Below are 19,763 nucleotides of genomic sequence, written 5' to 3'. Positions count from 1 at the left end.
GATCCTCCACCAGAAAAGTTACACAATGCACCTTTATGTAAATTTTACAGTGAATACTTTTTATTTTACTTCACTACATTTAAGAGCAGGTATATGTACTTTGTACTTTACTACATTTCACGTAAAAGTACTTTTCTTTATGGTTTGTAACCTGCTGAAATGGCTGAGACTTAAAAAAAAAAGAAATCTATTGAATCACTTAAAATCAGCTAAATTCTCTTAAATTATTGTAAAAGTCTCTGCAAAATAGTTTTACTTTTTACTCTTAAAGTACATTCTTAAACAGGTACTTCAGTAGATTATTTCATGTGATACTTTTAGTTCTACTTGAGTAACGTTTTACCTTTGTGTCTGTACTTTTACATCTTGTTGCACCACTGCTGACAGGGCTGTTTGTTTTGGCAGGGGCGCGTTAAAAAGATCATGCAGAAGGACACAGAGGTGGGAAGGATCGCGATGGCCGTACCCGTCCTCATCTGTATCCTTTATTATGGAAATATGAAGGATAAAACATGTGTTACCTGATTTTCTCATCGATGGTATAAACAGTGTTGGGGAGTAACAGATTACATGTACCAGTTATGTAATCAGAGTACAAATTATGAGTAACTGTATTCAGTTACAGTTACTGTTTCAGTGAGTGGTAATTGGATTACAGTTACTTTGTTGAAATAAATGGATTACATGGCATTATTTTCCTGTTTTCACATTTTGGGCTATATCCCATTTTTTTTATTTTTTTTATTTCAGTAACTCCACTCATTGCTGGAAACCCAAACAGAACATGGCAATAAGAGCGACGTAAACATCTTAACATTGGTGCATCAGTCACACAATGGACGAGGTCGTTAATAATCAGTGTTGATAATAATCTGACTCTGCATCATTTTGAGTAAAAAAGATCCAGTATTACAGATTTTTACTGGGCTGGTGCCTTTATGTTTGTACTGAAAGTGATTTTCTTTTTAAATAAACAATATGACACCGAACAGTAGGTGGACATAATTTAAGGTGATCTCATAAACAAATCATTTCTCTATCAATAATATTTTTAATCTGGTTAAGGAAAGACTTTTTATTCTCTTTAAGCAAACAAAACATTATAAATTAAGATTTCCTTGTCTTTGCTTCTCTACAGTAAACAAAAGTCTGTTCATGGAGACTTGGGCTCAACAAAGAATTTGAAGAAAACAAACATGAATTTTCAGGATGTGGTTGCTACATTCATGTCGTTTTAAAAAGCATGACAATATCAAGTAATCCAAAGTATTCAGATTACTCACTTTAAGTAATTTAATGGATTACGTTACAAACTACATTTTGAGCTATGTAATCTGTAATCTGTAGGGGAATACATTTTAAAAGTAACCTTCCCAACACTGGGAACCCAGTGAACAAAACACAACTCCAAACAGAGCTGGAGTTGTGTTTTGTTTCATTCACAAGTTTCACACACAAACACTCTGTTCCACCTTGTGATGTCATATGAAAGTCGTGAATTCTAAACCGCAGGCCTCAGCTCGAGCTCTGGAGATGTTCCTAAAAGCTCTTCTGACTAAAACCTTTTTAATCACACAGTCCAAGTTAAGCACGGTGCTGTCGGTCGCTCACATGTAAGTCGGCTCTTGAATATTATTTGTGCTTAATATAATTTCAAGTCGATGTATTTTGTGTTAAAATGATAAATATATTTTGTCTCCAGGAGGCAGTGCATTGAGTCGGAGAGACTGTTCCACTTCCTGTTGGATTTACTGGAGCAAATGTCAACAGCTCAGAAGAAAGATCCCAAAAACATGAGCATCTGGCCCCTGTACAGGTGAAACTACGGACTGCAGGACTACTACTCTGTCTCGTAGCTTCACCTTATTCTCCGGCTTTTAACACTGCATGAGTTATGTGGTCATTTGTGTCTTTTATTTATTTACTTTTTAAATTTATTTATTGTTTTATCTATATTATTTCTTTCAATACTGCTTTTATTTATTGATTTTATTATTTTTTTATCTACTGTTTTTGTATGTTTCTTTTCCCTGAAACATAATTCTGCTGACTTTTGGAAACTTTCTTGTTTATAAAATGTGCTATAGAAATGTATTTGTATAAGTTGGATTGGAGAAATGTACTTTGACCATTTTAAAATGTTATTTTTGGTTTGTTTTTAGGTCGTCACATCATGAGAATTCTGTAAAGAAACCAACAGAGCCTTTTTACAGGTGAGCCTATGCATTAGGGGAAAAAAAGGCAAGGTAAATAAGTAAGTAGTTCTACAGTGACAATTTAGTTTTTTAAAGGTGCACTGTGTAGCTTTTTCTGGTGGAGACGGGTTTGTCACCTACTTGTCTCCATGGAGATGTTATTTCTTTGTCTGGAATCTTCCACAGTATGGCATTAAAGTGAGCGACACCATCAGCAAATGCAAGATAGTTATGTTTAATGCCATACTCTGGCACATTCTTAGCGAAGTAATGACATATCCATGGAGCCAAGCAGTTATGTGACCTACTCCCACCTGGAAAGTTACATAGTATAGCTTTAAAAATGTAAATTCAGCTCAGAGTGCACATTTAAAAACTTCAAGCCGTTTTCATTTATTTACAGTGGACATTGCTTTGCCTAAATAATAATTAATTTTTAAATAAATTTTATTTTATTTTATTTTCACGTGTTTCACCTTGTGTTTTTGAGGCTGTCACATCATGAGATTCCTGTGAAGAAGAAACCAGAGGTGAAAGAAACGGCTCCACGACAGAGTTTAGACTCACTCAATGATGACTACGACTCCAGTGTAAGTGACTAAACTTCACGATGTTCCTGAGCAGCTGTGGACAGGCAGAGTTACACACTGGTCCACTTTTTGTACTTTCAAAAGTTTGATTCGCTTAGCATCGTAATACTTTATAATAAATGCTTTTAACAGCCTTAATAAAGCATGAACAAAGACTTAACTCATAATGAACAAAGAACTGATAGAATGATTCAAGCTCAGTAACTAACTAGTCCAATGAAGTTCATTTGGGCTTCTGATAATTTATGTTAGGTTCCGTTTTCGTTTTGGCACTGTCTTCCTGCCTCCGTTGGTAGGAAGACGGCGCCAAAACCTGTGTTAATCAGCTGACCGGACATGTTACTGCAACATGACATGACCACTCTGAGGAAGACTGCTAGTGACCAGTTGAAACTGTCAGGTATGAAGACAAACTCTTGGTCTGAAAATAGAATCTTATGAATAATAGTAACTAATACTTTAACTCCTAGAATAGGGTAACTGACCACATGTCCCTATTTACCCAGGACAGTCTGAGTTTAGAGCCCTGTGTCCCCTGCCCCAGCAGATTTTTCCAAAACCACTTATTTGTCCCAGTTCTATACAAGGAATGCCCCAAGTGTCTCTATTTTTGACCAATCTGATCCTGCCAACAGTAAAGAGAGACATAAATTGTCATTTGTTTAGATAAAATACAGAAAAACTGCTTAGAAATGTCCAAAACACAAAGAAAATGTGACTATACTTATGACTCACATGTTACATCAGGAATGGCCTCTGCATAACAATTCTCTGTAATTACACATTTGTTTCACAGTTTTATTATTCCCAACCACCCAACAACCGGGGATGTCCCAGTTTTTATTTTAAAATTCTGGTCACCCTCTCCTAGGAGCTTTCTGCCATTTTATAATGTTCCCTCATCAAAAACATGCCTGAAGAGGTTATATATAATGTGTATATATATTATATATATATATATATATATATATATATATATATATATATATAATATATATGGATGACATACACACACATATATTAGTGTGTGTGTGTGTGTGTGTCATCCATGCATGTTTGAGTAATCTAGTGATCTCTCCCGGTTAGCAGTACAAGCTCACGCCTTCTATAAATGTTCAGTCCACAACCCCACATCATCCATTTCCCATAAATATACAAAAGTGTGACTCAAAACTATACACTACTGAGTTAAGTCTTCCTTCATGCTTAAGCTTAAGGCTAATTAAAGCGCACATATTATAAGTGGTACTCTCAGCATTTAAATGTATTTATTTAGTTTTTAATCTCTTTTTTCCTCTTTCAGGAGCCTGAGCTTGTGATTTGTCTTTGAGTGACTTTTATAAAAATCGACCTATGTGACCTTTTCATATATAGTTGTGTATATTATTATTATTTATGTTATGAAATGTTGCTATTATTAAGTTATAATTCATGGTACAGAAGTTTCAGTGGTTCATTGCTTGGGAAATAACTGCTCTTTAATTTTCTGTTTTAAAGAACTGAAATATTGATGAATTAGATTTTTTTTTCTTTTTCTTCTTTCTGAGTTTATGTAATTAATTTGTAGAAAAACACAGACATCTTGCATCTTGTTTTAAAATGTAAGTTTGGCTAAAAAGTAGAGTTTTTGTTTTGATTTTCTAAACAAGATGTGAAAAGTGTATTTCAGTCCTCTTTAAAACCAGAGTGCTTGTTACGCTAAATTTAGTTGTGCATTTAGCTTTTAGAGCACTTGTAAATATGTGTTTTAGAGACAGGAAACTAATGAAATGTAAATATATAAGATTAAAAAATAAAGCCCGAATTTTTGTGGCTTGAAAAATTTAATGTTATAAACTGAATAATCATGCTCACATAAATAAAACAAAAAGCAGACATTATTGTTTATTCCCTAATATCATTTGTACATTTTGTGAAGCTTTAACTTGAATAAATCTGTCTAAATGTACATTTTTAAGCCAATATAACTCTTTGACTTGACGCTGATGCAAACGCTAATGCTAACGCTAGCTAATGCTAACGCTAGCTAACCCGCAGATCTCAAATTTTACACAAATATGAACAAATATGATACGTGACAGAAAACACAGTATTTAGGACAAAGAAACAAAATGTCTGTACAGTAAAGGTGAACTGCTGTGAACAATATCAAAGTTATTCAAGTTTTAATAGGGTTGTATGGAAATGATCTCTTATCATCTTATTAGACCTTGTGATCTCTGTTGTCATGTAGTTTCCTCATAACAAACAGACCTGGAGTTGTGTTTTGTTTCATTCACACATGTTTAACACACAAACCATGCAGAATTAGGCATATTTACACTCTGTTCCACCTTGTGATGTCTTGTGGTAATACAGGAAGTGCTCCACTGTGTTTTTAAACTCCACACATCTTCACTAGAATCATTTGGATCATTTCAGCCCTGGAACTGCCGACAACTCTACTGAAAAAAGTAAGAAAGTAAAAGTAAAGGTTGACTTGAAAACTACTGCGTCATGACATCACAAGGAGCATTTTGAACTTTGGAGATATAGACAAATTAATAAAGGGTTACTCAAACTCCAGGTATGTTTTTGAGGATGTAACATTATAACATGGCTAAAAGAGTCCATTTTGTGTAGAGTGACCAGACGTTCCTATTTACCCGGGACAATCCCAGTTGTTGAGCCCTGTGTCCTTTGTCCCTGCAGATTTATACAAAACCAGTGATTTGTCCCAGTTTTATTCAAGAAATGTCTTGTCCCTATTTTCTGACCAATTTGATCTAAACCAGGTCTAAAACAGGACTAAACTAGAACTAAACCAGGACTACATCAGGTCTCAGGACACAATTTTTGACTAATCTGGTTCCTGCCAACAGTTAAGAGGAGCATAAATTGTCATTTGTTTCAATGTGTTTGCAAATGACCATAAAGCAAAAAAAATAAAATAAATGCAGTGACAAAAGCCCCTCAGATCATGACTGACATGAGCATGCATAATCTTACACACTCTTTACACAGTTTTATTTATACCAACCCAACCCAGGTGTGTACCAGTTTGGATTTGAAAAATCTGGTCACCCTAATTGTGTGTAATACAGAACCATTAGACATTTTATTTGAACATTTCTTGTCTATAAAACCTAGTCACACTGCATCTTAAACCAACAGTGTAATATTATTTCAGATATTTTTAACCTTAAGCATTGGTCATTATTAAGAAGTAATAATGCAGAATAGATGTTCAAATCCTGTGACACACTGCTGTTGAGCCTTTGAGCAAGACACTCCACCCACACAGCCTTCTGCAGTGACCACATGTAGCTGACTGTAAAAGGGAGAGCCTGGTCCCTGCATGTTAAATAAATGTTTGAGAGCTTTTACTTCATATAAACAAAGTGTGCGTATCTGTTTGGTATACAATACATTTTAATAATATTGCATTTGTTTATAGAGTATTTGATGGAGAGCTTTACAGTGCATTTAGGGCTGAACTATTAGTGAAAAATGTCTAAATGTGACTTTTCTGAGAAGCATTTCAACTGAGGTTTACGTTTTAATAAGGATTCTGTACAAAGTTTACATTTTAACAGAGTCTGGAAGAATTGTCAAAAAACTAATACAAGAATAATATGTGAGAACATGTTTGTTAAGATATAAACTACAGGGTGAGCAGGTTTTATGCAGGATAAGACAGGAGATTTCAATGTTTGTGGAGGAAAGCGTGGTACTCAAAATGGCAGCCTTTACCATTTGTTAATTGCATCCATTCCAAATGTGATGATGAGTAATAAACTTGTCACAATAATCACTATATCAGCTTATTGTTCAATATATGAAAGCTGGAACTATGTTTTGGAGATCAGTATTGATCATGTGTACGATTTATTTGCAGTAGTGGTGAAGTTTTAACCATTTTCATGTAATAAGGTAAGATCTGAGCTGTAGATGGTTGAATATGTAAGTTTCAGAATTATATTTTATTGCAATATTTATTTGTAATTGTGTAGCTCTTCTCCTAATCAATGACTGATAACTGAGAATTACATTTTAGCTCATTTTGGCAAACAGTAAATGGAGAATTGTAGGTGACAAACTAGGAAAACTAGACTCAAGACAAGAAAGTTAACCTGAATATGAAACAAACTATACTGAGCCTGGAGCTGAATCTGTGCCTGAGGTGTTGCGTTGCTAACGTTAACGAAACTAGGTTGTAGGAAACATAGCCTGTTAAACTCCTGAGGGCTACAGTCAGTTATATGTATTAAAGGTCCTATATTATACAAAAATTACTTTTGTAAGCTTCAAGTCATGTTTTAATGCTGTTTCCTCCTCAAAAACAGACCTGGATTTGTCTTTTGTTTCATTCACACATGGTTGAGTAACTCTTTATTAACTGTCTGTCTACATCTCTAAATGTCAAAATACTCTGCTCCACCTTGTGATGTCATGAAGCGGTAGTGTTTTCATCTTTTGTTTAGTAGAAATGAGAAATTCCAGGTCTGAAATCATCCAAATGATTCTAGTGAAGGTGAATAGAGTTTAAAAACACAGTGGAGCACTTCCTGTATTACTACAGTACATCACAAGGTTTAACAGAGTGTTTTCTGATTGAGAGAAGTACTCAGTGGTGTAAATCTGTAGGGTTTGTGTATTAAACATGTGAATGAAACAAAACAACTCCAGGTCTGTTTGTGATGAGGAAACTACACTAGAGCACAGGTCAGAAGGTATCAGAGGTCATTTCCACACAATCCTATTAAATCCTGAATAAAAAACAATATTAATAATAATATTATATTAATTATAATAGTGTAATATGGGCCCTTTAACAAATCACTAAGGTTTCATTGATTTGTCACTTCAAATCTAATTAAAGAAGTAATAATGTTGTCACAAAACTAAAACTCCATGTCGATACTAAAGGAATTGGCTCAGTACTCAATTTTGATACCACAATGATAATACCAGGGCTCTTTTTGGACAACTGAATGTATTATTTAACACAATTGCTGGTTTCATAGGACATCACAACATTCTATCGATCAATAATATTTACAGGCGCACTGTGTAACTTTTTCTACCTTGCATTATTATAAAGCTTTTATAGCTGAAAAATTCCTAGAAAAACTGGCCTTCTATAACTTGGTCTGGTATGGTCTCCGTAAAGATAGAAAGGTTTAATGCCATACTGTGAAACATTCCAGATGAAGCAATACCATCTATATGGCGAAAAGTATTTGATGGAAAAGTTACACAATGCACCTTTAACACAGATGGGATGCAGCTAAAATAAGTTATGTTGTAATAAAGTTCTTGGGCTTAGTAAATATTATAAATGATATATGGCGCATTTGTGCATTTATTTTTATTTTTTTGGTGAACTCATTGCATGTTATCAATAGAGAAACCTGCCTCATCACATTCTAGAATCTCAAAACTACCCATAATTACCCATGTGACTTTGCGTTAGATGTGAGAAAGCTTGTATAAGACTGGCTGCCCTGCTTAAATAATATTTTTTTTATTATTAATTCTTGTTCAATTGAGGATCTAGTTTCAGTATCTCATTTTCTTTTGACAATAAAAGTGAGGTATTAACACTAACGTTCCATACAACCCCATTTTATATATAAAAAAAAACAAAAAAACATCCTTCCTCCATCTGCTCGACCCAAAAGAGAAACATGCAAAACTACAGAGCTACAGCAGTGTACAAAATACATCTCCAAAGCAACAACTTACCAAATAAACTAAAAATGTATTCCTTTGCATTAGATAGAGTATTTTTTTAAAGGTGCATTGTGTAACTTTTCTGCTTTTCTTCCTAGAGATGTTCTTGCTTTGTCTGGAATGTTTCACAGTATGGCATTAAACCTTTCTATCTTCATAGAGACCAAACCAGATGGTGTTACAGGTCAGATCTGTGGAGAGGTGACCCTGCTCAGAGTCACAATGCCTGTTTTTCTAGGTGTTCGTAAAAGAGTAAATGTAAAGTAGAGTTGTTTAATGTCATACTGTGGAATATTCCAGACAAAGCAATGGCATCTCTATGAAGAAATCAAAAAAGTTACACAGTGTAGCTTTAAGCCAATGTTTGAGTGGTTCAATAAGAGACAGCTTTTTCTTTTTTTTTCACGCATTCGTTCTGACGCCCTGAAAGGCACAGATCCTTCTGGAAAAACATCCGAAAACACTGAATTAAATACAAATTAAAACATATACACATACACAGAGGTGGGTGAACGTCTGTTTCTCCCCATTTTTCAGTCTTTTTTCGGATGATCCAGCGGCGGACAGACGAAAATTCAAGGATAACGGTTTGTTTTTAAAATCCAAACAAACAGTGGAGCGGGCGGGAGAGGTGGTGTTATCAGTAAAGTCGTGCCCCGAAGCCAAAAGTCATTTTGATGCTTTCGAAGTAGTATCTCTTCCATCCGTCTTTCGTCCGCTCCTCTTCGTTCTCGGGGACCCCTCTGAACTCGGCCTGGAGCTCTGTCTCACTGCTGCGGTCCACAAGCGTCAGGGAGATGGTGGCGTAATGTTCTGGAGGGAAAAAATATATAACAGCTTACATTAAACCTTTCATTTATACAATTACAGGTGCTTCTATAGCCCAAAAAGGCCTTTAACTTGGTCTGGTTTGGTCTCTATGAAGATAAAAAGGTTTAATGCCGTACTGTGAAACATTCCAGGCAAAGCAATAACATCTCCATGGAGAAAAGCATTTGACAGACCCTCTACCAGAAAAGTTACACAATACAGAAAGACAAAAGGCAGATTCAATTATTTTAAAAGGTCCAGAAATCAGGTCATAAAGAACATGCAAACTGTAAAATGCAACAAAACTGATAAGAGTAATCATAATTTGGTCAATATTAACAGCAAAACGTTGCTCTAAAAGCTTCGTTGGAACCATAAGAAAGATTCCCAGAAAGCATCACTTTGAGAAGTCTTCACGCTCATTTTCTTTTTTTTTTGATGCGTTCAAAAATGTAATTATAAAACTGTACATTATGAAGCCAACTTGTTTTATCGACTTTCCATTTGACAAACATTTCGGCAGTTATTTTAAAATCTCTGAACACCAGAAATCAAATAAAATCAGTTTGAATGTGCATGTGACCACAGCCAATGTTATCTACAGACAAGAAAAGACAAACATGTCATTTTTCTTACATTGTTAAAAGCTGCAAAAAGAGTTGGGGAAAAAAAAGAAAAGAAAGGAAAAGGTGGGTTAAGGGTTGGGAGCTTTGTTGTTTTATGTATTGTTTTATGTTTTTGTATCTTATTTTTCATGTTTATTATAGTATTTTGTTTATTTTATAATAAAATATAACATTAAAATAGATAAAATTTAAACTTGCCATGTAATCTTCAATCAAAGTGATTCCTCTGCATTTTAGTGGTTCATTTTACAGTCCATTCACCTTTTGTTCAATATTTGAGCCTCGACTGTGAAATTTACAGAATAATTTCAGTACATTTCTGATTCATTTTTTAAATATTGTCTTAAAATTGTTGTTGGGATAATGTAAAAAAAAAAAAAAAAAAAAAAAAAAAGAAAGATAACTTTAAACGTCTAATCCTAATAACTTGTTGTGCAACCAGCACTTTTACACTATGGCGTAATAATACATGTAACCACAAGGAGGAGCTGCTGCACTAAATGGCTAATGTCACCACGTGCTGATGCGTAATGCTGCAACACCTCAACTCCGATTTCAGTATTTCAGCCTTAAATCTTCACTCATTTCAAACTGTTTCAAAAGATAAAACAGTAAAAACAGTATTAAAAAGATAAAATATAAAACATACCACAGGGCCAGTTGTTAAACCGCCATCTCATCACGATCTTCTCATCAGGGACCTAAGAAAATGTCAAGATAACATTTGAAGAGAACACTGAAACTACACATGGCTTTAAAAAGGTGCATTGTGTAACTTTTCTGGTGAAGGGTTTCGTCAAATGCTGTTCTCTATGGAGATACTGCTTTGTTTGGAATGTCTCACAGTATGGCATTAAACCTTTCTATCTATGTGGAGACCAAACCAGACCAAGTTACATGTCAGATCTGTGGAGAGGTGACCCCACTCACAGTCAGAATGTCTGTTTTTCTAGGTATTTTTGAGCTCTAAAAGCACCTGTAATTGAATAAATATAAGGTAGAGCTGTTTAATCTCACACTGTGGAACATTCCAGGCAGAGCAATGACATATCCACAGAAACAAGCAGGTGATGGACCCCCAACCAGAAAGTTACATAGTGCACCTTTAAATATTACAAGTACAAAACAGGCGGTGGTCTTACCAGGTCTATGAATTCACCGTAAACATTTCCGTCGAGCAGTCTGAACCTGCCTCCTCGTTCTGCGTCCACTGTCGCCGCACATCGGGTAAAAGCCTGGACCATCTAAATGAGAATAAAAAAGTGAAACTGTATTTCTAATTTAATTTCTGGTTTCAAGTCCCCTCAGTGAATATTTAAAGAAGACAATATGCACATTTGATTATGGACCTTTTAACAATGTAACAGTTGTTTTTCCTTCTCATTTACTCGCTCTTGTATGGATTCACAGTGAGTCATGCATGTTTGACTAATGCACGTGTGACGTCATTGCTCTGATCTACTCCCGTTTTCACCGATCCCCCCCAAACCCGCCCACTGCTCTGTGCTTTGTGCTTCCATCTTTTTTGAAAATGGTGATACACACAGGATTCAACAGTGTTGCCTGTTCATTTCACTGGAGTGACATACAGTAAGTACAGTGGCACAAGGATTTTACAATAGTCATGGATGATTAAGGTCTTAAATAAAAGATAGGTGAAGCTGTTTAGAATAAAAATAAATAAATAAATAGTGTGTTCTGTACTGACCTCCTGGTTCACAAAGGCCCTGTAGAGCTCAGATGGAGACGTGAGAAACGTTTCTTTCATGTTAAATTTACACGTTGGGATTTTGACTCCGGTGTTCGCTGGAGCCGTCGTGTTACATGGACCAGAAATCTGCAAAAAGAACAAGTGAGACAACAGTCGTGTATACTTAAACGTCACAGAGAGCACATCAAAACCAAGACTAAACCACTAGAAAATGAAGTAAACCAGGTCTACAACACAACTAAACTGGAGAGAAACAAAAACTAAGAGTCAGCACAGCCTTAAAAGCTTATGGATCAGGCTTCTTAAAACATAATGCAGTAATTTATATCTAGCTTAAATGTTACAAGTTAAGTCTACATTCATTACATAGGACCTGGTTTGGTCCTACTATAATACCTAAATATTACAGGTATTATACTATAACTCGCTTTATGAGTGGCAACGTTTAAACACACTAAAGAGCAGTGCAGATTTTGACAATGAAAATAAAAAAATAAATAAAAAATAAAAGCTAAGATAAGTGAGATTTGACCCACCTGAGTTCTATCACTCTTGGCTTTCGATTGTGAAGTGCTCTGAGTTTTGGACACACCATTTGCCGTCGGAAGGATCATTCCCGCTGTAAATTCTGCAACAAAAAAAGTCAAACTTGTCTTAAAGATCACATATTGTGCTTGAGTCTGCTATATAGTTCAAATGTGCACCACCTGTGGATTATTCTGATCTAAAATAATTTAATTAAAGAAATTAAAGACTTCCGCTTTAGAAAGATGTGGTACCCAATGAGAGCCGTAAATAACATCACGAACAGAGTTGGTGATATGGATTTTTGGGGGCTGGTGTGAATATGGCTCATACAGAACATGCAGAAGAAGAGCGCCCTCTGGAGACAGACACGCAGGCATCTGCGCAGACACCTGTCCCAGGGTCTCTGGGGACACTGTCTAAATAAAATGTAAATGTTCTTCTGTGGCTTCCTTTCTGCCCTGTCTGAAGTGGAGATGTGGATTTACTCATCTGCACTAAAGAAAACCAGTGAAAGGTCATATATTAAATCATCCATGTGGTACAAAGTTAACACACTCAAAAGAAATACAGATACCACCTTTAAAACTAAAAGTTAGGTTTATTAAAGCTGTGTCCTTGCAAGGCCATGCCCACATCGCCCCATGTGACATATCGCCACCAACAGATCCGTAATAGCGGAAACTCCTGTGGATATCTGCACATCATGCAAGCGAGCAGCAGATTTTTAAAATTCGTATCAAAAGGACTACGCTGCTGAATGCTGCACATTTCACTGATTGAGAAAATAAAATACTATGAGACAGGGGAACTGCTGTAAAATGATTAAAAGCTCTGAAAAGTCCATTTTGCAGAATAGGTGTCCTTTAAAATATGCTTGAATGTGGTTTATGATGTTTATTCATTTATTTATTGCTCATGCCATTATTTCGTTCATTAGTTGATTGTGTTATATTACACATTAAGTTGAAGTAGCATTAGCACAAACCTGTTTTTAAATAGCCCACGTAGCTGCCCAAAGCCTCTCGCACTTTATCAACCCCTTTGGTTTTCATCAGCTTCATCAGCGGCGTGTCTGGTTCATCTTTATTCAGCGACACTGAAATCTAAATAAAGATTAAACTAAATTAGAACATTTTCACTGAACGAACTTTGACATTTGATTTACAAAACTTACATCGAGGTCCTCCATGTCGTTCTCGTCTGATAGGTTCGGAACTTCAATTGAGCCTTTAAATTTGATTCCCGATTTTGTTTTTCCTAAAATAAACAAGATGACTCATTAGTTTAGGTGCTCTCTGCATAACTAGGAAAAAAGTGAAATTGGTCAGTATCCAGAGTAACAGTTAAAAGCATTATTCTGACCAAAAATATCATACACACAAAACTAAATGGACTCAAAATAAACCAAATGAACATCACTATAATAATAATAATGATGCCAGACAATATTTTACATTTTATTTTATCCAAGTATATTTGTATTTTTTCCTCTTGTATAATTGATTTTTGTATATCGTCTTATATATCGTATAGAGCCCGACCGATATGGATTTTGTTGTGGCCGATATGAAACCGATATAATGGGACTTGGAGCTGCCGATAGCCGATATAATCACCGATATATTTAGTGATGTAAAAATTCACCGTAAATCTTGAATTGATTAAAAAACTTAGGTTTGGCTCTAGTGAATTCTAAATTGGGTTTATTTAGGCAACATTTATTGTTATTTTGACTCTTTACATCATATTTACATACAGTAGATTGGCCTAATGGCATTTTTGCATCACATTCTAGCTACTAGTGATGGAGATTCCAGTTTGTTTTTTTTGAGAACCGGCTCTTTTGGCTCGGCTCACTAAAGCAGCTGGCTCTTTCGGCTCCCAAGCGACTCTTGAGATTGTTTTGTTGCAAGCAGGACTAAACCAGAACTGAACCAGGACTGAGTGTCGGGACTCGGTTTCTATCTCTCTCCTGCACTCGAGCCCAAGATTAGTCCTGGTTTATTCATTTTATGCTGAACTGCAGCCAAATACGCACTTTTTTTTATCCTATGCACACGCAGATTTCTGAAAGTTTCGTTTTCAGCTGCTGCTGCTGTCAAACTACGGGTCTACATGCGGCATGAAGAGAAAAAGTGAGAAAAAGAGAAAACACGGCTCCCAATAAGAAGCAGGCTCCCGTTGTTCGCTCTAAGAGCCGCTTCGATCGACCGACCCATAACTCCCAGCTAGTAAACTATCGCTATTAGCCTTTAGCCGTAAATGCTGCGCACCGCGGTAATTAATTATATGCATAAATGTGGATCATTCACACGTCTATTCACAGCTCATTTACATATCAATGCAGGTCCAGTAACAAATATACGGCCAATGTAGTCACTTTACAACAGACCAATAGAAAACAGCCTGTTTATGTGTGGGAGCTACAGCAGCTAACCGCTAACAAAACCTAAACTAGCTTCAAAGTCGATGTATTTCCAACACTCACCGCTCACCTCACATCACAAGTCTGCACTAATAAATGTCCTTTTAATCCAGACTCAAACCGATTGTCCGAAAAAGAATATAATCTCAATGTTGCGCACGGCTGCGGGTGTAAACAAACACACGCGAGTGAAGTGACGTCACTCTGGTGGTGTGTTCAGGGACAGTACGGACAAAGACAAATTACACCGCAGATAAATACTTATGCGGAGCCACATATTAGGACATTTATCTGTCTGTAAATTGGATTAAATGAACATAATGTAGAGAGTCTAAGCTTTATAACGAGGTATAACATGCCCACGTGAAATATCGGCCCATATCAGCAAGTATAACGGCCGATAGCCGATATGTCTCCAGGTGCCCATATTAGCCGATAATATCGGCCAGCCGATATATCGGTCGGGCTCTAATATCGTATGTATTGTTTTGATCATTTTTGATAGTTTTGTATAATTTTTATATCCCCAGTTAAACCCCTGCCTTGGTATCGGTATACTTGATTATGTTAAACTACCAAAAAAAAAAAAAAAAAAAAAAAAAAACTGCAAAACTTGACATCTAGACAGAATACAGTATAAACTAACAATTTTAGAAAATGTGGCAACCCCTTACTGATTTTTTACAATTTGTGTCTGTGTGAGAAACAGCTCTAAATTCATCTCCGAGACATGTACCTCCACAAGCTCTTATGTTTGTTTTCAGTTCTGTGTGTTTCATTTTTTATTTCTCATTATTTATATATAAAAAAAAAAATTGAGCTCTTTTGATCTTATACAATTTCAGTTGTAAATAGTAAAAATGCTATGATTAAAAAGGTGTTCTAAATCCTTAGAGTCTGTGTTTCAGTTTTCTGAAGCTAAAACCTGAAACAGTCTTCTTGAACATGTGAAACAGACTCTACTTTGACTCAGTTTTCTCTCATTTAATGTCTCTCTTTTAATTTTATGATTATTTATGTTTTGATTTGTTTGTATAGTGATTTTAATGTATTTCTTATTCTGTAAAGCACTTTGAATTACTTTGTGTATGAATTGTGCTACAAATAAACTTGCCTTGCTTTTGTTGTAAGCCAGTGTTTCCCTTTAATAAGAAACTATAGTGCCCCCCAGTCTAATTTTTGACCCCCTAAGTCTAAAAACAAGCAAAGCAAAACTTTGTTATTAAAATACCTTTTGCAAAACATACATAGAAGTAACTTCATCTTTAGCCAGTCCTTTTTTTAATTAGTAGAGACAATAAATTACATCTTTACCCCCCAAAATGTATTCTATAAAATTATTCAAATAATCAGAGTCAGTATGAATCTGTGGGAAACACTGTAACCTTAAGTAAGACTATTAGAAAGAGATTAGTACGTTTTTTTCATTAACACTTGTACATTATCAAGCTGACTTGCTGTACTGACTTTTTTTTCCCAGTTGTCTGTATTAGACAAACAATTCTACAGTTACCTTTTCAATAATCCAAAGTAAAATTATGGAAATTACTCTAATCTATTCTTGTAATTCACACAAACATTCACATCATGAATTGTACTTTTTAATACAGTTTCTTTGGCTTTACTAAACAGCTACAGCAGAGTTACTCACCGGTCCATGTTGCCTTCAGGTTCCATTCGTAAAAGAAAATGAGTTTGCCTTTACGGTTGTTGATTGAAGCCTCTCCATCACATTTACCGACTTCTGTGATCTCACACGTCCCCTCCTCGTTCTCCACGCTCAGACCCACCAGCAGCGACTTCAGCTTCTCTGATGACCAGTTTGTGGCGTCTCTCTCAGTCCTGAAAGTCAAACATCAGAGAAAATGGATTGATTGAAAGGTGCACTGCATAACTTGTTTGGTGGAGGATCTGTCAAATGCTTTTCTCCATGGTGACGTTATTTTGTCTTTGTCTGGATCTTTCACAGTATGGCATTAAATTTTCCACCTTCATGGAGCCCAAATCAGGTAAAGTTACAGGTCAGATCTGTGGAGAGGTGACCCCACTCACAGTCTGCCAGTTTTTGTAGGTATTTCTGAGTTATAATACCAGCTGTAATTAAATAAATGTAAAATAGAGCTGTTTAATGTCATACTGTGGGACATTCCAAACAGAACAATGACATTTCCATAGAAACAAGAAGGTGATGGACCCAAACAAAAAGATCTTTACTGGGCATATTTTGTTGTTATCTTAACAACAATAAATATACTCAGTTTCTCATTAAATATTTACATTTATACTTATTGAATGACAGTAAATAGTTGTAAGAATATTGCTACTTAAGAATAAATACAGTTCAGTTAGTGCTGGGGAAAAAAACAAAAACAAAAAAACACACAAAGGTTTTAAAGGTGCATGCCATGGAGATGCTATTGCTTTGCCTGCAATGTTCCACAATATGGTTTATTCAACTATGGGTGTTTTACTGCTCAAAAATGCCTTTAAAAACAAAAATTCTTACTGTAAGCAGGGTCACCGCTTCACACATCTCACCTGTAAATTAGCCTGGTGGCGTCTCCTGCTAGTCTCTATGGATATTGGTGAAGTTTAATGCCATATTTTGGAAAATTATAGACAAAGCAATAACATCTCCACAGACACAAGCAGTTAACAGGCCCTCCACCGGGAAAGTTACACATTTCACACAAAATACTGTCAAGTTTCTTCCACAAAACTCTGCTCCAAACCAGATGTTTTTACTGATAGAGGACTAACTATAAACCACAGTTAAAAGACAAATAAACTGAATCTCCATCTTGATTCAGATTCAATTAATATCAAATCTTCTGTTGCAATATTAACAGTTATGCGTGCCTTCAGTATTTTAAGCTAAATCTAAAAATGTCTTCTATAATCTAAAACAAAAAACCCTTGCTTATGTTTGCTTATTTCAAGTCTCAGTTAAACAAATATGTAATTTCAAAGTGTAACAGTAACACAGATAACAATGAGAGAACAGGAGAAGCACCTCTTATCTTCCAAAGCAAATAAACACACACAATTGAGTCTACTGTTGAATTCTTTTGTTGACATCAGCTATGTAAGTAATGGCCTCATGAAGATCTCACTAAGAAAAGAGCTGCTCCAGGGCATAAGGTGCAGTTAAGGACACATTTGAGAATTTACCGTCACTACCACTGTATTATTCAGCAGTTCAAAAGTGAAGCTATGGTGAAGGAAAGCGTGGTACTTTTTGGTACTTTTGTCATTTTTACAGCCAACGATACAATGGCTGTACAATAATGCATATTAGGAAGTGAGACTGTTTCCAATACACGTGCTGTTCTATTACTGAAACAAGAATAGGGTGACCAGGTTTTCAGAATTAAAAACTGGGACACACCCGGGTTGGGATGGTGGTTTAAATAAAATTATGAAAAAAACATATCATTGTCCATTCCTGACTCACTTGTGGGTCAGTATAGACTTTTGTTGGCGCATTTTTTCATTTCAGATGCTAAACAGATAGACAGATAGACAGACAGACAGACTCATCTCAAGCACACCCCTCTTTACTCTTGGTGAGAATTTAATAAATATTTTACTGATTAATTTTAATCTAATTTTGTCAGGGGTAACTGAGACATTTTTTGAATAAAACTAAATAAATGGTTTTGGATAACTCTGCTGGAACATGGGACACAGGGCTAAAAACTGGAACTGTTCCGTGAAAATAGGGACGTCTGGTCACTGTGAGCAAGATGCATAGATTTAATTTAGGCAAGCATCGAGAAAAAACAAACAAACAAAACAGAAAAAAAAACAAAAACGTTGCTTTTCAATTGTACACGTTTATAGCTTGAGATGATTAAAAACCAAAGCTCCAGCTCGATCATGTCGTATTGAGTAATATGGCATTGTGTTCCTGTGGAGAAGAGAACCATCTAGAACCGAACAGAAGACTGACCAAATATAGAATAAATAATTAATATACGCAATGACATCCACATAGACAATCTTTATAAACAAAAGCTCTACGTTATAAGCTTTTAATTACACTTTCATTTCTTCCACTGAGACACGTGCTGTAATAACTTTAGCCGCTATTCATTCCACTCAGCTGTAGTTAGCCGCCGGAGCTAACAGCAGACGAGGTTAGCTCATAAATGTTTACTTTCCACAAATCCATCCGGCGTAATTACAAACCTATTACCTGTCCAATGTTTTAATAGCTACGAGACAACGTGAACTAGGCACTGCGTAAAAAGATGCACGACAATGTACAGTTTAATTTACAGTAAAACGAGCCCAGACTGTACACTTAGCATTAGCCACAGTGCTAACATCCCGTGTCCTTTTTTCCATGTTCTCACCAGTGCCAGTTGTTGACATTTGTGGCATCGGCTCTTTCCTCCACAATCCACCGCGGGTCTCCTTCTCCCCATTTCGCCATGGTGTTGGGTGAGTAAATACAGCAGATCGGTGGCAGGTGGGCCGCTCGGGGCAGGTCTGTCGCCGGTGGATGTCGGTGCACGCTGCTTCCAGAAGCGTCGGCTCCTCCGGTATTTGCACAGCGCAGAAAATGCTCGAAAGGAACGGAACTTTGTGGAAACAGGCTGCTGAAATATGTCCGGCCAGAAACACGAAAGAACTGAAGAAGGGTTCCATAAATGACTTAACTTTAAAATAATAAATAAAGCTTCAAGGTTCAGCGGTCTTTATTTGTCATTCAAGCATGCGAGAGAAACACATGACAGAACGAAATGTGTTCCTCGAGGTCCAGTGATGAAGAGAGATAAAAACATAAATAATAAATAAGCAATATAATAAAAACCACTTCAAGAGCATTTAGCAGTTCCAACAGACAAGTACTAGTAGAACATGTGGCAAGATAGAGAGGCAGTTTAAGCAGGACGTCAGTGTGCACTGTTCAAATGTCTGACAACCTCAAGAAAAAAGCTGGACCTCAACCGGGTTGTTCTAGCTTTGATGCTCCTCAGCCTCCTCCCAGAGGGCAAAAGGACAAACAGGGTGCGAAGGGTCCACTATGATCCTGGAGGCCCGTTTTCTCCAGCACCTCCTAAATGTCACTGATGGGTGTAAAGTCACATCCAGTAGCAGTGTTTTTCATTAATAGATTAGTTTATTCTATAAATTACTTATTACTGTATTTTTAGG

The 19,763-nt window shown here is 36.1% G+C and overlaps 2 protein-coding genes across 3 annotated transcripts in view; one reads left to right on the top strand and one right to left on the bottom strand.

Moving 5' to 3' along the window:
- The window catches only part of LOC129409849 (dr1-associated corepressor), a 5,539-nt gene extending 963 nt beyond the window's left edge, over nt 1-4,576 (top strand). The window contains exons 2-7 of the mRNA XM_055156666.1: nt 406-478; nt 1,520-1,613; nt 1,703-1,816; nt 2,163-2,213; nt 2,686-2,785; nt 4,089-4,576. Of these exons, the coding sequence (XP_055012641.1) occupies nt 406-478; nt 1,520-1,613; nt 1,703-1,816; nt 2,163-2,213; nt 2,686-2,785; nt 4,089-4,115 (459 nt within the window). The 3' untranslated portion in view covers nt 4,116-4,576. The remainder of the gene's footprint in view (nt 1-405; nt 479-1,519; nt 1,614-1,702; nt 1,817-2,162; nt 2,214-2,685; nt 2,786-4,088) is intronic.
- Nucleotides 4,577-4,644: 68 nt separating this feature from the next.
- Nucleotides 4,645-19,178, bottom strand: ahsa1b (AHA1, activator of heat shock protein ATPase homolog 1b). 2 transcript variants are annotated; one of them, XR_008632616.1, is made up of 10 exons: nt 18,959-19,178; nt 16,252-16,442; nt 13,350-13,432; nt 13,161-13,278; nt 12,184-12,275; nt 11,645-11,773; nt 11,079-11,180; nt 10,586-10,637; nt 10,135-10,222; nt 9,181-9,313 (listed from the first exon to the last, which is right to left on the bottom strand). XR_008632616.1 is itself a non-coding variant. In XM_020924566.2 (9 exons), the coding sequence occupies exons 1-9, from the start codon at nt 19,036-19,038 to the stop codon at nt 9,141-9,143; spliced, it is 1,020 nt and encodes a 339-aa protein (XP_020780225.1). In that variant the 5' UTR covers nt 19,039-19,176; the 3' UTR covers nt 4,645-9,140. The 2 variants fall into 2 exon arrangements, 1 of the variants encoding a protein (XP_020780225.1); XM_020924566.2 differs by lacking the exon at nt 10,135-10,222 and having other exon boundaries at nt 4,645-9,313; nt 18,959-19,176.
- Between the last annotated feature and the right edge of the window lie 585 nt (nt 19,179-19,763).

This window comes from Boleophthalmus pectinirostris, unplaced genomic scaffold (genome assembly GCF_026225935.1).
Source record: "Boleophthalmus pectinirostris isolate CB_2022bp ecotype Guang Dong unplaced genomic scaffold, ASM2622593v1 HiC_scaffold_10, whole genome shotgun sequence".
Taxonomy (NCBI): domain Eukaryota; kingdom Metazoa; phylum Chordata; class Actinopteri; order Gobiiformes; family Gobiidae; genus Boleophthalmus; species Boleophthalmus pectinirostris.
This window is presented reverse-complemented; position numbering and strand designations above follow the sequence as displayed.